General features: G+C 36.8%; 1 protein-coding gene across 1 annotated transcript in view; it reads left to right on the forward strand.

Annotated features, from left to right (window-relative positions):
- The window catches only part of DIDO1 (death inducer-obliterator 1), a 41,285-nt gene that overhangs the window by 17,187 nt on the left and 5,770 nt on the right, over positions 1 to 18,328 (forward strand). The window contains exons 7-15 of the mRNA XM_009810277.2: positions 5,802 to 6,267; positions 7,220 to 7,379; positions 8,104 to 8,220; positions 8,451 to 8,558; positions 9,021 to 9,156; positions 9,286 to 9,832; positions 10,721 to 10,874; positions 11,912 to 12,001; positions 12,672 to 12,867. Of these exons, the coding sequence (XP_009808579.2) occupies positions 5,802 to 6,267; positions 7,220 to 7,379; positions 8,104 to 8,220; positions 8,451 to 8,558; positions 9,021 to 9,156; positions 9,286 to 9,832; positions 10,721 to 10,874; positions 11,912 to 12,001; positions 12,672 to 12,867 (1,974 nt within the window). The remainder of the gene's footprint in view (positions 1 to 5,801; positions 6,268 to 7,219; positions 7,380 to 8,103; positions 8,221 to 8,450; positions 8,559 to 9,020; positions 9,157 to 9,285; positions 9,833 to 10,720; positions 10,875 to 11,911; positions 12,002 to 12,671; positions 12,868 to 18,328) is intronic.

Raw genomic sequence — 18,328 nt, forward strand, 5'->3', positions numbered from 1 at the left:
TTTTTTATTGTGGAATTTTACAGATTTTTTTTTTTTTACAGAAAATTTCTGAATGTTAGCTACCAACTTCCTTACTGTTGGTGCCATACAAACTTGTATGCTGTGCATACGTTTGAAAGTTAGTTGTGTTGTTTTTTTTTTTTTTTTTCTAAATGTCTCTGTTTTAGTGACAGGAGTATGAAAAGTAGCTGTAGAACCCACACGCGCTTCAGCAGCCTCCGCGCTGTGGGCTTGTGAAGGCTTGCCGATGTGCAAGGCAGCGTCTTCTGAGGTGTTGGGTTCCCGATGTCCTGCTCCCATGGGCCAGTGCTCCCACTGTAGAAAGTTCTGTGCAAGCTGGACAAGACAACACAGCCGTCAGCCTGTGCTCCCCGAACGCTGCCTTGAGGAATTTTATCATGGGGGAAAAAAGTACATTAGTGTAGAAGAAGGAGAACACAGGGAGACATTAAGGCAATATTAGACACCAGAGGCAATAGTTATGGTGTATGAACAGCCTTGTGCCAAATTTTTAATTCTGTAGGGAAACTTCTCGTAATTAGTACTATGTAACAAACAATCAGCTTGCATGGCTGCAAGACATTTTTCACAAAAGTCCTTTTAGTGTTCTGCAGTAGTAGCTGTGATGCTTTTTTCTTTTTGCAAAGATTTTTTAAAAGAAAAAAATGTGAGCCTTACAGACTCATTATGAAACAGGCTCTTCAAGTGTAACTGCCTATGGTTTATCTACAGCATTGTTTAAAACTTTTAGCATCAACTAGAGCAAGAAATTGATCTTTAGAGTGTGATTTGAAGAATTTTAAATTATACAAACAAAAGTAATAGCACATTTCCTCAGGTGTTTAAAAGCTGGAAAAACTAGATGATGTCTCCAGCAAAACAACCCATAACAAATGAGATAATTTAAATAAAAACTAGAGGGGGGGTGTGGTGATTTATTTTTGAAGTGGCTTTCTAAAGCTACTATTTCAAAGAAAGATTGGGTGGAGAGGGAAAGGGGGAAGAACCAGCATAGACTTGAATGCCAAACAAATATTTTGAAGAGATTAGAGGGAGAGCAAAGTTTCCTTTGGGTCATTTCCGTGCTGGTGGTGTAAAACACAGCCTCCCAGTGTAGGTGAGGACTTATGAGTGCATCCCGCAAATCCTTCACGCAAAATTAAGCAGTGCTACACCATGGAAATCATTCTTAAACTGGGCCTGAACAACAACATTACAGTGCTGAAACATCAATGTTGAGATGTACAGAAGTGAAGGATACGTAACCGTGAGGCTTTGAACAGGCTTGTCTGTAACACAATAGATAATGTGGCAGTTAGGTCCTCCACCGCTTACAGAAGTTTTGTTCTTAGCTGCATGTTGTAATATTTGGCTTAGCTTCACAGGGAATTTCCTTAGGGGAGGGCTTCTGTTATCTGTTGACATCTAGTGGGAGAGATTATAGTTATGTCTGTAGTCAACATACCACAGTAATGCTATTTCTTAAGCCTTGCAAGGAATGCACTTTTTTTTGCCAGAGGATTCATTGGGTTTCACGCTGGAAATGAGCTGACTCACTAGCTCCATCTGAACCTCTCAGTCTTTTTAGCCCGTGCCTCAATAAGAATCCTGTTGCTGTCCTAATAAGTGGCTCACAGGACAAAATGGGGAAAATACGAATTAATATTTTGTCTTCAATACCGTTTCTAACATCAAGCCAAGGGAGGTACACCTGTGTTCAAAAGTGCCAGATAGAAAAGCCACTAAATGCCTTATTCTGGCACTAATCTTCTGCCTGCGGTGAAACTCCCTATTATTCTATTAGGCTGGATAGACTGATGTTCAGTAGTTGTCTCTCTCTTTTTATTTTAAATTTAAGAGCATTTATTGTAGGTACGCTGGAGCTACTGATGAAAAGGACCGGAAACATCACAGTACAAAATACAGTGGCCAGTATGTATAATAGGCATTGACTGCGTCTTCTCTTCAAGTTGTTCGTGGACTGCAAGGCCAAGCAATTTGAAGCTCATGGTCTGAGAGAATACCTGTTCCATTAGATGTCCCGTCCATTTGCTGAGCGACTGTGGCATCGTTCAGAAGTTAAATTCCACATCTGTTGGCATACTGCTCTCTGAAAAGAGTACCTGTTTCCTTTAACTCTTCCAAACGTACACTTGCCATAGTTTCATACCTATCAGAAGATAGCATAAGCTTTGGGGTGTGCTCATGTTGCGGCTAGGTCAATAGAAGAGCGAGCTGCCACCAGAAGAGGCAGTCCTGCTCCTTCCTCACGCTCAGCTGGGTGCTCCTGTGCATTGGATCCAAGACCCATGTAACGCACAGTGAGTTGGTTCAGCTGGATTATGTGGCAACATATTAATCTTGTCACTAAAAACCAAAACTTGAGAGGACAAAAAGTCTGGTTTCTCATAGTCAAAATAGGATAAGAGGTTTTTTTAGATTAGGCTCATCTACAGCCATCACAGGTTATTTGCATATGTAGGATTTAAGTAGTCTTGATTCTTTGCCAAATGTGCACACGATTTGAGTGCCGTTCAAATACAGTGGTGTGTCCTGTAAATTTGAAAAAGTAGTGGGTAGGCGTTCTGAAGCACTGAATGACGTACGTGTGGCTGAAGTAGTACGTACAAAATCTGTGCCATCAATTTCTCTAATCAACAAGTACTGCTAGATAGACAGTTTTAATTGGTATAAAGTAGTGTATAGTTTGAAACTGTTAAACTTCCATGAAGCTTATGAAATATTTGCACATTTTCTCTTGGCTAAAGAAGCCCAGAATTACATGCCTTACTTTGGAAACCTTTCTAAACAATCATGATGTCAGCCTGCAGAGTAAAGGATGCTTCTGCATCTTTCTTCTTGGACAATTGATTCTTCTGCCCTTCAACCCTGGGAACGTCAATCTACCTTTGTACTAGTACCTTTTATTTATTTATTTTGCAAGTACATATTCTTACTGTGATATAGCTGTTTGTAACATAGAAGGGTTTGTGGCGTGGATATAGTTCTCGTATATACAACATCTGATTGACACAAAACATCTTGGCTGTGCTATTTTTAGTTTTATCAATGTTGTTCTTGTTAACTAATTTGAACTAATCATTAAAAAGATAGCATATAGAGGATTAAATACAAATTTAGAATTTCACATTTTGTACTTCTGCTGTAAACCAAAAGAACTAAATGTCTTGGCACTGAGGAGTGAATTTTACTGTCATCATTTTGAAACCTGAGCTGTGCTGTCCTGCCTTTCCATGATGAGTCACAGAAACGTGCTTCTGTCCTACCTGCCTGAAAAGGTATAAATCTGTGCAGAAGATGCAATAAACCAGGAAAAAGAGAATGGAAGTAGAGTAATTCCTGCAGTGTTACCAGTGTGCACGTTTTCGATACTCGCCTTTGCTCTATTCCAGACTATTAACTCAAAATAGTTTGGCTTTCTAATTCGGTTAAGTTCCAGGTGTCCAATTTGACCAAACCAAACCCATGAGCAATAGTTCCCGATCCCCCTCCTCCCTCCCAGGATTGCCAAAGCCCTCCTCACAGGTGGGACAGCGTTAACGGGGTAAGCTCTGGGGCAGGGTGGGGACATAAGAGAAGACATTGTGGGTCACATGGAAGGTCTCCCTAGCTCAGTTTCTGACAGTAACCAAGACCAGTCTCTAGGGAAAGTTATGGGAATAGCGTGAGACTTAATTATTTTAATCTACTTTATAGCAAAATCTTCACATTCTTTGACATTGTGGCAGCTGTTTTGTTTTACACTTCAAATAGTTAAATCTCACTCAGAAAAATTCCTCAAGGTCTCTACTTGTAAAGTGCTTCTAGGAAAAAAAATAAGGATAAATACATAGTGCTTTTGGATCTTCTAGCTTCTTGTGTTCCAGCAGAAGTTCAGCACACACCCTTATACTTAGCCTGTACTTACAAAAGTTCAAGTACAGCATCACTTCTTAGTTCATCTTAATCATCCCTTTCTGTATTTGTGGTGGAACTGCCAACAGTAAGAGTCCATTTAAAGAAACCGGGGTTAGAAGCATCTTTCTGCTGGAAGCGTATGCTAAAGTTCAGGGGGTGCCTGAACTTTAAGTATGGAGAAGGGAGGAAATGGCCTGAAATGAGGGAGTATCACATTGTGTCTCTTAAGCATTCCAAATCTTCCCCGTTTTGAGGGCTGTTTCCATTGGAAGCTTGGGCTGATTTGTGGGGTTTATTGAACCAGACTTCACAGGAGTGCTTTGTCCCCTTCACGTCCATCTCAGAACAGATAGAAAGACTGGAAAATTTAGACCCCCGTAGTAATGTCTGCTCTCATTAATGCAGATCTGGAAGCTGAAGAGGTACTGTTTGGTCCTTCGTAAAGTTACCAAAAGTTAAATTCCTGGATCTTTCCCAGGAAGGGTCCTGCATTTTGCAACTAGGGCTTCTGGATTAATTACTCTACAAACCTGCACTAGCTAAAAACATCAGATTAAAAATTAACTTGTTAACTAGTCAGTGGTTATCTACAGATTTGTGAGCAAAAAAGCTTTTTTGGGAGAAAACTTGGCTTTTCTAATGGCAACAGTTGTATTTCAGGAGTTGTTTTTCGGTGGTTTCCATCAGAACCCTTCTTTCTTTGAGCTGTCAGGATAAGTGTGCTAGTGTTAGCCCACTGTAACTTTAATGTCTTGTAAATGATGGGGTTTTTGCTGGGGATGTGTGTGTGGTTTTGGTTTTGGCTTTTTTTGCTGTGTTGAATTGTTCCTGTCAGTGCCAGAAGGCGGACAGATGAAATGCAGTTTAAAGAAATGACTGCTTTTAAAGCCCTGTGCAAGTATAATTCAACATGGGCGAAAACTGGAGCCTTTACTTATACTTTGTAAATTTTCTTGTATATGACATGTATCAATTATTCTATTAACGTTAGAAAAAAAATGTTTAAGCAGAAAACTTGAATAGTGTGAATGGAATAGTTTGCAAATGGTAGGGATTAGATGGCCACAGGCTGAGCAGCAATATTAATGTTTAATTATTTTATAAATCTAGAATTTAGCTAGGAACTGAATAGGAAGATCTAATAATAGTTTATGGCAACATCATCAGTATGATATTAATGCTAGCAACCAAGTACATTGAGTATGTGTTTAAATTTTTTAAGCCATTTCTGTGCTACATAACTTGTCTGTCTTTGCTTGCTCTTTAAAATAAAAAGTGTGGGGGAAAGGGTTTATTAAACTTCTGTAATACTAAACTTAAGGTAATAATGCAGTTTCAAATTCAAGGACTCTGTCATCAGGTCAGTCTCTGTAATAAACAGGTTTTGTAAGGTGCTATGAGAATTTTTCTGTTTAAATGTAAGATGGGGGTTGTATTGCTGCCCTTTTTCTTTTTTTTTTTTTTTTTAATATGTGAAAGTTTGGGGTGTTTTTGAAGCTTATCCCACTCAGGAATCTTTGAAGGTGGTGCCTTTTTTTTTTTTTTTCCCCAGTCTTCTTGCGTAGATTGTAAATAAAATTTTCAACCTTTAGAGCCAAAGTGGAATTCTCTTAAACTCAGCTCTTCAGTCGGCCTCTGAGGTGAAGTACTCTAAAGGATCAAAGACAAATTTCTTCAAAAAAATTATATCAACCTCTACATGGTTTTTAAAATTACTTTTAAAAAGGCTAGTGAAAGTAAATAGCTTAAATTGCCTACTTGATAGTTACTCTCTGGCAATGTCATTTCACAGACTTTTCTTTATAGATTGGTAACTGATCTTCATGAACAGAAAATTATGAAGTTAAGCCTTTAATGTTGTATTTCCTTCTTTGTCTTAACAGCTCAAAGGGAAGAGAAAAAGCATGAAGATAGAGCAGAACCTACATCAGCATCGAAGAAAGCAGTTGCATCTATAATGGAGAAACAGACGTCTTCTCTCACTAAAAATCTTCCTTCAAAGAAGGTCCCATCCTTCTCTAACACATCACTAACTAAGCAGCCGCTTAAACCTGCTGGAAGTTTCAAAGGTGTAATTCCCAAGAAACCTTGGCCTTCATCAGGCAGTGTTCCTTCATCAGGCAGCGTTCCTTCAAAACATTCATCTCTTTCTCATGGCTCGTCGGTTTCCAAAAAACCAGCTACATCTTCCAGTTTGGGTGGAGGACTCAAAAAGCCTTCACTGTCTTCCATTTCTACCGCATCTGGAAGTAGTCAAGCAAAAGCATCAGCTAGCCCTATGCAGTCACAACCCAACTCTCAGATTCGACAAAATATTCGACGGTCCCTAAAAGAAATTTTATGGAAGAGGTGGGAATTCATAGCACTTACTTTATGTAGGAAGCTACAACTAGATGTAAATGTTTAGCCTGCAGAGTTTTGTTTAATTCTTGATATTGAGGCATTGAATTTATACTACAAATTACTACAAGTATAATTGGCATTTCAGGTTTATATTAAAAAAAAAAAAAAATCCTGATATAAAATAAATGTGCATGTGAAAATGCCTTTAAAAAAAAAGGAACCTCACTGTTCCATTTATATTGAGGCAATAACAGTTGAAGAATTAAATTACAGCATAAGAGCTTTTATAATGCAGGTGCTCTGAAGTTTCAAAATCTGGTGATGGCAGTGTTTGGAGGTGTGGAGGCTGTAGAGAACATAGAATGGGAAATACTGTAGTGAAAGGTTAAAGGCTTACTGAAGTAGAGATTCTCTCCCCTCCCAACATAAAAATCAAGAACAAACACTGGCCAGCGGACAACTGTATCACTTAGGAAAGAAAAAAAACACCCAAACAAACAAAAGCAAATTGTCCCACAACAATTATTAAAGCTACTGCCAGCCATCCATACTTATTATAGACCACTGCGCTCTGGTATTGTCTCTGAAATGGAAATGCTGTTCACAGTGGAAAATCTGGGACTAAAACTCAAGTGCTTGGGCTCCCTGTGTCGTTCACGGCAGAGAAACTCCTAACTTCAGTGCCATGGGCAGGAGTGGCGGTAAAGGCTGACGACAGTTCACAAAGGCTGTCTTCTCTGGCAGCCGGTGGACAGTAGTGAAAGGTTGCCGTAGTTCACAGTTCAAGGTCCTGAGATAAATTTTGGCTTTGAGATGTCTTTTAAAGGAGTCTTGAGCCCTCACTGAGTGAGGAGGGGAGCCTAGGTTAGCTCCTTCCTCTGAAAAGTGAGTTTTTATGAATGCTACCTGAAGATTCATGCCTAACATAAATGTATGTACCCTTTTTTGTTTTTAACAGAGTCAATGATAGCGATGATCTGGTCATGACAGAGAGTGAAGTAGGGAAAGTAGCACTCAATATTGAGAAGGAGATGTTTAATTTGTTTCAAGTTACGGACAACAGATACAAGAGTAAATACCGTAGCATCATGTTCAATCTCAAGGACCCCAAAAACCAGGTTTGGAATTTCCTTAAACAGTAAACATATACTGAAATATACTTTTGGTTTTTAATGATATGTCGAATTCTACCCTCAACATTAAGAGTTTCAAGATAGAGACTTATGAATTATGCTATAAAAGATTATTATAAAGCCATTCAAATCTTTAAAAGAAAATTTTTATCCAGTAGGAATTCATAGTCTACTTTAGTTGATCATGTGTATTTATTACGTTTGGGCATTTGGTGTGAAATATTTATTTACAGAATGGCTTTCTTAAAATAAATACAGACTTTATTATTTGTTCTCTTGTGACGTTCTGTAGTACATGTTGGATACTGCCCATGTACATGATCGTATTTATGCTTTAAAAGAAAAAAATGGATGCTGGTGCAGATGAAAATATCCACTAGAGAACACCTGAAACAACTTTTTTTTTTTTTTTTTTTTTTTTTTAATTTCTGCAATAGATATGAAACAGGAGAGTGGCTGCTCAACTTCTGACATTCCTATTCAGTTATATTGATAGATATTGATGATAATGAGGAAAATTTGTAGTTTGCGTTTGTTTCATCCTTATTTTTTGGTTGCTGCACCCTTCCAAATTTGCTTATAAGCAGCCGATATTTTTAATAGAGAATTAAGAAACTGGAACAGGTTTTGCTTGTTCAGCACTGCAAATCTTGTTAGTTACCCAAGCAGGTTCTCTTCAGCATAGCAGCAAAGTCTGTTTTGTTTTCAGGGACTTTTTCATCGTGTCCTTCGTGAGGAAATCTCACTGTCAAAACTAGTGAGAATGAAACCAGAAGAGCTTTTATCTAAAGAACTGTCTGTATGGAAAGAGAAACCAGCTAAAGCAGTAAGTAACATAATTTTCCTCTGTGTCCTTAGAGATGAATTAAGAGCGAGTTCGCCAACCCTTACCACCCATATTATGTTAATGCACCATTTTCTTCCTAATGAAATACTAATAATGTTCAGTTTCAATATCCTTTTTTGTCTACCGCCAGCCAAATGATAACAAAGTATGGAATAAAATTATAAAACAAATACGTGGACTTTTTACCAAAATGGTTTTGTTTCTTTCAGATGATAGAGTCAAGAAGCAAATCTCATGAAATCAAGAAAACATCTGCAAAACGGGAACATATGCAAGTTGTAAATATGGAAGATTCTCCGCCAGTGTCTGATTCAGATGTAAGTATTGGCTATTGCTTTAGCACAAAGACATAGAGGGAGATAAATGGTAACTAGGGCCTCAAGTTTTTCATCAGAAGTGCAGATTGTTTCAACGAACTGTAGGGATATTATCACCTAGTAGGTGTGCTATGAGCATTTTTCCTTTTAGTTTGAAGGAGTGTGACAACCAAATGATAGGCACATTTTGCATGTGCTTCTAAAATGCTGTGTGTTTTTCAGCCCTTGCTGTCAATTTCCAGAGAAATCTTTTATTTCTGAACAGTAGCTATCTACTTCAGAACACCGCGGAATGAAATGAGAACAAATATTATTTGAGAACTCTCTCTGAAATGATATGCTTTAACCAAGGCCTTCAATCTTTTTTTTAAACTACTAAAGTTAATTAACAGTTTCAAAAGTATTTTTTGTGCTTGAAATTAATGATTAACTGGAATATTTCTTGTGTTTATTCACTTTTAGGAGCAGCAAGAGTCAGCCCGAACTGCACCAAATTTAAACAGTGCTCCTTCTCTAGATGTCTTTAGCAGTATGTTGAAGGATACAACAAGTCAACATCGAGCCCATCTTTTTGACCTGAACTGCAAAATCTGTACAGGTATCTACAGTACTGACCTTGTGCAAAGTAAAAGAATTGTTATCTTAAGAGTGTTGCTTGTTTATTTGTTTTTCTCCAAACTGTTTCACTGTTAAATAGTAATTAAAGGTTTTTAAAATAAATTTATAGGTCAGATTTCAGCATCCGAAGATGAAGGGCCACCTAAGAAGATAAAGTTAGTGGCCCCTGTTAAAAAGGCAGAGTCGAAATCAAAACCAGAAGTTCAGCCTAAGTATGAGAGTTCTGCACCAACGCCAACAGCAGAGCCTGTCAAGGAGGCCGTCTCTGAAGACGCAATGGAGACTGAAGTTGGACCGGTAGCAGAAACAGTTTCTCAGCCAAGCGTAGAAAGAACTTATGTTCCTACAACTCAGGGCTATAACAATACAGAGTCTTCTGTACCTGAAGAAGCTTCTGCTTTTCCTGCCTCTTGTGCTGGCGGAGTTGTCACAACCGTAACAGTTTCTGGTAGAGACCCTAGGACAGCAATGAGCAGCTCCTCTGGTATTGTGACACCAGCCCTGCGTTCTGGTCCTGCATCTGACAAAGTTTCAACAGGAGAAACAAAACAAGAAACTTCAAAACCCATTATGACTGTCCCCAAATCAATATTAACAAAACCGTCATCCTCACCAGATCCAAGATACTTAGCAGTTCATCATTCACCCAATATCAAGTGCGTATACGTAAGAGTAAGCCAAGCTACCGAATCTTTAATGTGGTTATCTTCAAAGTCCCATGTGTCCCACATCCCGTTCCCCTCCCCCCAATCAAAAGGCATGTTCAACTTTAAAGTTCAGGTAGCCTGATTCAGATTTTTAATCTGTCATCTCCTCATTTACCTTCTCTAGTTGGTAAAATTTCCTGAGCATCAGTGCATGTTGACAGCAAAGATTCTACAGTGTGTTTCAGCACATAAATAAAACTTGAAGGTGTTATGCAGACTTAGAAGTCTGCACGTATGTTAATATATAGGAAGCAAGTGTATGTGAGAGATAGTTTAAAGGCATTTCCAGATTTTCATCCTATATTGAAATACTGTTACATCTGAATTTATGAATATGAATTAAAATTAGGCAATAGACCAGCTTGAAAGGAAGTGGATTTCTTTCATATTTTGGGTATATACAGTAATAAAATTAAATACTCCAATGTATATCCTTATGAAACTGCAGTTAAAAGCTTTTTGTTCATAGCAAGTTCTTTTACTTGAGAATCTCTTTCAGATACATATTGTTGACTCAGTTAGTGGGAAATACATGATTCAGATTAGTTTGTTACAGAGTCAGGATCACAACAGTTACAGTGCTAACCTAGTTTTATAGAAGTCCTATCTTTTGGCATCTTTTTGCCTGTCTGCAGCTACAAGTTTCTTTTCTGTTGCTCCTTGCTTTTTTCACTAATACCAAGTTAGTAGAAAACATTAACAAAGCATTTAGTAAAAACTCTGTTATATGTTTAAAATAAAATATTTGATCAATAGGAGGAGGGAAGAAAAGAAAAAAACGCAGGGACTGTTCTCATTTGTATTCTGTAACCTTTCTGTTTTGGATTTGTTTTGCAGCGTTGCAGAGCCACGCTCACCTCAAGACAGCGATACTTCCCTCTTTCTCTCTCGTCTCAACACCATTTGGAAAGGATTTATTAACATGCAAAGTGTGGCCAAATTTGTCACTAAAGCATATCCTGTCTCCGGGTGTTTTGATTATCTTAGCGAGGTTAGCACTGCCATGTTTATGTGTGTAGAATAAATCTGTACTGCAGTTCCCGGTGCTAGAAAGGCTGGGCTCACTATATATATAGTTATTTTAGAACTGTAGCAGTGGTAAATGGCATCCCTTTAGTAATAGGAAAAGTAGCTCAAGAAAAAAAAAAGCGCCTTTTAAAAATTCCTCACAAATATGTGAAGAATTCTCACGTCTTTAAACATATTTATACATATGTTAGGATCTAATGTGGAATAATACCTTTATTTCAGCTTCCTTTTTTGAAAAGTTTTAGAGCCACTATTTTAAAGTAGATTTCTTATCTAGTTCAAGAACAGAATGGGTTACGGATGTGATCTGTTACAAAATTTTGTTTGGCCATTTATGAAAAATATCATCCTTTTTACTAATTCTCAAGTATAAATAGTTGGATGATACTTTTCTGGGAGGGTGTACATTCAAATAATGAGACTGTATAAAGGTTTGTGCTAAAACAAATAAGTTTTCTTTCCCTCATTTTTTCTCTGAAGTGCGTTTTATGTGACTGTTAGGAAGTTTCAAACACAAATGTGTGTTTAGGACTTTTATTAGTAGGGTTGGTGGTTCTTATTGGTATTGCTTTTGCTAAAATGAGTTTCAGTGTCCTCATGAGAGGAAGCTCACTAGAATTCATGCACCTTGTAGTCACGAGTGCAGCATTTCCTGAGAAACTGAAAGTGTGGAGAAAATCTATATTTTAAATAGCAGCTTCCCTATAAAAACAAAGCCAATAATGGGCATACAGAACTATTAGACATTTTGCTGCTATCCTTGTTTGGGAATGCTTTTTCTGTTTCATGTATACTGTTAGCCTTTTGGTAACGTGCCATAATTAAACACCTTGAAATTTAGAAATAGCCTGTCTGAAATTAGAAAAGGATGTATGAAAGTTTACCAAAATATAATAGTGCATTAGCCACTAGGCTAGTGGGATGGGGCAACCTTCACTGCTTTTAAACATTAGTCTCTTTTGGTTTTTCTCATACTACCATGTAATACTTCTTGTTTAGGATTTACCAGATACAATTCACATTGGTGGGAGGATCTCACCGAAGACAGTCTGGGATTATGTTGGCAAACTCAAATCTTCGCTTTCTAAGGTATTCACTTAAAATCCTTTGCAAAACCCGGAAGAAAAATACAGCAATAGAAAATGACAACTTTGTATAATATAAATTAGTAAACAGCAAATACTGACATATGTCACACCTGGAAAACTACAGACACCACTTACTGCTTTGAAATTTTTCATTTATTGAAGAAACATGTTTATTGACCTGCAGATCCTTTTGATCTCTCTCTCCTGTGTAGGAGTTAAATCTTCATACCATTTATTCCTAAGCATAAATAATCTATTTATTCAGTATTGAAGATTGAAATTCAAATTTTAAAGAAAAGGAGCTTATCATTGAATGTATTTAATAGATTTTACTATTAAAAACACTTCAGAAGTGAAAAAATGATGCACAGTACACAGATGTCATCATGAAACTAAGAATTTTCTATTTCTTTCATATGAATTTGAGCCTCAAGATGTTTAGTTTGATGTAAGATACACAAGTAATCTGTATTTCTGAAAATGACAAACCTAATTCTGTTTTAATATTACAAATTGAACAACAGTAGTCTCTTAAAGCTAGAGTATTGCCTTAAAAACATAGTTGGAGTGATAAATGTACAATTTATTTTTACCCCTGGAATTTGCCCTTTACCATTTTATTTGCTGGTATGCTGCAGGTTGAATTTTTCCACTTTGCTTTTGTATTACAGGAATTGTGTTTGATTCGTTTCCATCCTGCAACAGAAGAAGAAGAAGTTGCCTATATCTCTCTCTACTCCTATTTTAGCAGTCGTGGTCGTTTTGGTGTTGTAGCTAATAACAACAGACATGTCAAGGATCTCTACCTGATCCCCCTGAGTACTAAGGACCCAATACCTTCCAAACTCTTGCCCTTTGAGGGACCAGGTAAGCACAAAACAGGGGAGGTTAAATGCTAGGTAAAATCACAAAACAAAGGTCAATCTGAGACAAGTTGTTATTGAATGTTTAATGTAAGCATTATTAAATTTTTTTTACATAAAACCAATTTTAAAGTATGTAAATAGGGAAAAATTGGATATCCAACTCTGTTCAAGATAAAATTGTCTGAAATTTACATAGCCTTTCCAACAAGATGCTTATATGCTATTAGGAGGATGAGTTTACCTGTAAAATCAAGTATGTGGAACAGCCACTATACTGAAAAACAAACAAAAAAAGCCAAAAAACCCCCACCCTATCTTCAGCAACCCATAAATCCACAAAACCTAGGCCCTTACAAGCCATTCACTGTCGCTTAAATCAAGCAGGAAACTTAGCCCACAGAGGAGTCAAGAAACCTATGAAGATCAAGTTTATAGTGTTTTATTTTATTTATTTATAGTGGTTTCACTACATTGTTACTGTCTCATGCTAAGTATTGTGCTGTACGTGCAATATGGTGCACAAGGTGTTTGAAATGTTTTGTTCTATTTGGAGCAAACTAGCCAAATCACTGACTTCTGAAAATTGGTTTGTTGGGGGGTAAAAGGCATCCACATTCCTTAGGGTTAGTAGGTGGTAGACAGTAGTTAGTATAGGCAGGTTATATTATAATCTTCTATTTTTAGATAAAATTACCAGTAGTAATGTCTGGCTTGAGTTTGCCCCATGTTTGTGCGTTGAACATGGTGACAGAAGAACTGAGAATAAATTCAGCCATGAAACATCCTTCTATTACAAAATTTGAAGTCATCTTCATCTGAGGATGGAGGAAGTGCATATGCTTAGTTTCCAAATAAGTATCTGGGGTTTTATATAAAATAACAGATTGAGAAGCTGAAGAACTGCAGGTTACATTGAAGGTAATACTTCATTGTCGTAGCAATGGTTTGCAAAATATTAAACGGTAGGTATGAAACAGCAAACATGCCAGGAGCTGACCTTTCTGAGAAGCTGACTGTCTACTCCTCAAATACAAGTTTAGGACTAAACTCAAGAAACCATTCTCAGAGCTTATATGCAGGAGCAACAGTGTCTGGGACAGGTTTTCATGTGTTAATGGTATATGACTTCAACAACAACAAATGATACATCGTTAGTTAAATGCTTTACCTTCCTCCATGAGATTGCAAAGGGCACTTGCTCTGCATCCTCAGACAAGATTTTTCTCATACACTCCAAGTCTGTCTTACCCATCCTTGAACAGTGCAGAGTCTATGTCATTGTTTTTAGGGTATAGCTAAAAAGGCAGGATTATTGCTATCTAAATTATCGCAACATAGCTATAATTGTTGAATCTCAGCACCTCATAGTCTTTAACTTACTGAGTTCTTGAAAGGTAGGCAAAACCTGCTATCACCATTTCATAGCCAAGAAGTGAAAACACTAAGTGCAGAACACTTTTGGCCCAGGGACGTAGACAAAGAGTCTTGACTCATGGACTGGTTTTTCCAGCCAGAACAAAAGAAATGCCCTCCTTTCTGGACAGTAACACAGGAATGGGATTGGCCATTGAATCAGCTGTCAACGTCTGCAGTCTTTTGCTGGGCTAGTAAATAACCTATGTTAGGGAGGCGTTTACCTAGTTGTTGCCTATTTGTGTTCCTGTGGAAATACCAGCTTTCCTTTTTACACTTCCTTTTACTTTTCCATGATAGGTTTATTTTCAAATGAAACTTTCATCTTAGATTGGAGGTTGGCAAATGTAGACAAGCTCTAGTAAGTATTAGTACAGAAATTTTGTAACGTCAGCCTGGTTTTGTTGAGTTTCAAGTGCAAAAGTTTTTCAAAACTGGAGGGAATCCCTCAGAAGAAATACAGGTATCATTTGCAGGTGGTGTTCATCGAGGCGGATTTTATGAGTCAGGTTTTCAAATTGCAATACATATTTGTAGGCAAAGTGGATTAAAGCATAGCAATAGAAACAAGGTTCCAAAGGCAGAGAGGCCATATGATGTAACAGTTTCCTAGAAGACCCACTTAGACTTCTGCCATCAACTCACACTGCTCGGAAACTTCCGTAGCAGCCTTTACCTCATAGCTGTGCTAAGTTGTGTTCATATTTTAAAACCGGATCCAGTATGGGGGGGGGCAAAAAAATCAGGTAAGCTGTTTTTCTGGTTTTGTGTATGTATTAAAACCACAGCATAAACCACATGTAATCCATATTTTTTAATGACATCTGATGGAATTTAACGCTTTTTCTTTCTTTCACAATCAATAAAAATATTTTATGGAAAGTGGTCATTGTCTCCTTAAATTTAATCGTGTACCTTCAAATAGCCTTTAGCAAGGACTCGAAAAGCATTATGATCTAGATAGCTTAAGATGATTTGATAAGTATGACTGGAGGGGGGAGGAGGGAGAGGACAATAAAACCCTGCCACTCCAGAAATCCTAGTTAGAAGATACTCCAGCTGTATCAACCAGTTCCATCATGCACGTATGGATTATGAATTTCTCCTGTTTTCTGATGGACTGGATTTGGAACACAACTGAGGACTTCTGAACTGCGCTAGTACCTAGAAGATCTACAAAAAACTTTGACATGGGTGATTTAAAAACAGAGGAAAATGGAAGGTTATCCATATTTATGCTTAATTCATCTCAGACATTTATTACCACTTTTCATGGATCGGTTGGCTCTTCTGCATTGTCTTTTTGCAACGGTTTAGTGTATGTGAATTTACTTGTCTGTTTCACATACACACTTAACATTATTTAGTGCTTTCATCTGTAGATCTCAAAGCACTTCGTAAAAAATGGTATAATCAGACTTAATTACCAATAGAAAGTGATTTGTTGAGGGATTTAGTGGCAACGTTGGGAACGTAACAAGTATCTTACATAGTTAAAATAAATGAATTTTAATAAGACAGCCATATCTCAGCAAAGGATTCCACAAATGTTGATATATCTCTCTTGGTAGTTAACAATAGGAAGTGTTTTTTCTTGAAGTATGAAGGCATGAAATCTCCTCATGCTGTTTAGAATGCTCGTAAAAATTGCAGCAAATGGAACAAAATTTTAACTGTCCTCTGAATGGAGTTAGGTGTCTTCATCTCGGCAGATATCACTATGACAAGTAGCAGTAGTAGAAGAACATGGCATTACGAACCTTATTTTCTATGCCAGCCAATTCCATCCAGCAAGTGTACCTTAATGTGCAGCAGTGTTACAATGCTGGAAGTGATCTATATCCCTGAATTAAGGGTGCACAAATTTGACGATAGTTGTCAGTTGCTCGCATGATTAATTGGGACAAATATTTAAATGGTGGTGATAAAATTTAAAGAATATCTTGTATTGGTCTCTGCAGTTTAAAAATGTACACCATGGGCATGCTTAATCCATTCCCGTGGTTTTGTCATTAAGGTATAGAAATTTGGCATGTATCTTTAACAGTGCAGGTAACTTCTTACCAGCTGATGATGTCAGGGAAAGATGTGGCCATTATATGCATAAATATGGTAAAACTGATTTAATGAAAAAATGTATTTAAGGGTAAGAAAACCAAATATTCATCCAATACTAATATTTAGTATATCCTGATTTAATGGCTTTAGTTACAGGATGTAACTCAATAAAACCAGCATGTGGACTTCAAATACATAATAGAATAATAACTATTTTATAAATAATTTAGCACTGAAAACTACTAATTCTGCCGACACAGCTTGCAGCACTTTTAAAATGCTTGCTTGTGAAAGAGAGTCGTTGAGCAATAGTTGGAGACTGCAGCCAACATTTTCCTTATTACCTAAAATTAAGCACTTAAGCTGTTTACGGAGATTGAAATAGAATGGGACTGACCTGTGAAATGCTGGCCTAGCTGGATGTTTCCATTCAAAAGAAGCAGTTAGTATTTGATCACCTTGAACTGAGTGAATGTAGAAGCCAGCTTAGGCATAACTTCTAATATTTGTGTAAAATTACAGTATCAAAATGTAAAATTTTAATGGGTTTATTCTATGATGAATAAATGCTAAACAGATTAAATTATAACTGATGTTATTAACTTACTACTGGAATTTATTGTCTTGAAAGTGTATTAAAATTTTACCCTGTTTTAATTAGTGACTTGATCTCTGTTTCTTACAGGGATTCAAAACTGATTTTTCAGTAATTGCTGTTTATTAGATATCCTGTCTGATGGATTTTTGAAACCTCTTTCAGTTATTCAGTGTTGGAGATTCATTGTGACTAATTGCATAAATCACAGGTCTCTGCATAAATGTAGATAACCAAAACATTAACAACAGAGGAACAGCAAATGCCTACTAGGAGTTTTTGGATGAACACCAATTTGTGAGATACTCTGCACTGGTCAACACCGACCAAATGTGGAGTCGTTAGTCATATACCGATAAAGAAAAAATACAAAGCGAATTCACACACAGTGAACCATTTCTAACTAATGAGTCTATTCTGACTGCAAATTGTGAATGATTTTTTTCCCAGTTAAGTTGTCTTACTTTTGAAATATGCCTTGATCTTATCTATTAATATAATTTCATTTAAAGTAGTAAATGATTGTGAAGGGAACTGCTAGAATTGCTTTTAGGCTGTGGGTGCAAATGAGTATTTGGATTAGTCAAGTATTTATGTGGACCTTTTTGAATAATCTTAGATTCACTGAAAATAATTATTTATTTAGTTCCTGTCCTGCCAACTTTTATTGTACATCTCAGCATCCCTACCCCTCTTAAGGGGCAAATTTGTACATGTACTGAATTATTAGCAAATCTTAGTTCCGGTAATATAGCTAGTTCATTTTCTTAATGTATTTATAATTTTTATATTTTTTTTTCCTAAATATGAAAGAAGAAGGTGAAAATTGGCCACACTTACTAACCCAAAAATCTTGTACCTGGAGGGAAAAAAAAAATTTTGGCACCGAATTTTAGATGTGCATATAAGAAATAATATGTACTGCAAAATGAAAAATAAAAGATTATCTAAAACAGTATGTCCAATACCCTCTTAACCACAGAACTATGTAAAACTTGACCACTGAACTGTGAAATAATATAAATTCTATTTTGGATCTAGAATGCATTGTACAGAATAACTGTTTTCCAAAAACTGAGGCAAATGTAATTATTCTTGTCTCCCAACATAATTATGATGAGAACCATTCCTGATAGGAAATCTCAAGCAAATATTTTAGATTGGCCTCAGATTTTCATTATAATTTTGTCTGGTCTTTTAAAAAGACTATTTCTAGGGAATAACCAGACTTTGCTGGTTTCTTCATTAAGTGATTAAAACAGTTTCACTGTACTATTACTAGTTACACTCAGAAGAACATGGAATTTGAGAGGAGGTTTTTTCCCTGAATTGTCAAGAGATCTCATAAAACTTTGAAGTTAACTTATTTTATTTGAAAAATTGCTGTCTTTGTCTT

This window comes from Gavia stellata, chromosome 20 (genome assembly GCF_030936135.1).
Source record: "Gavia stellata isolate bGavSte3 chromosome 20, bGavSte3.hap2, whole genome shotgun sequence".
Lineage (NCBI taxonomy): Eukaryota > Metazoa > Chordata > Aves > Gaviiformes > Gaviidae > Gavia > Gavia stellata.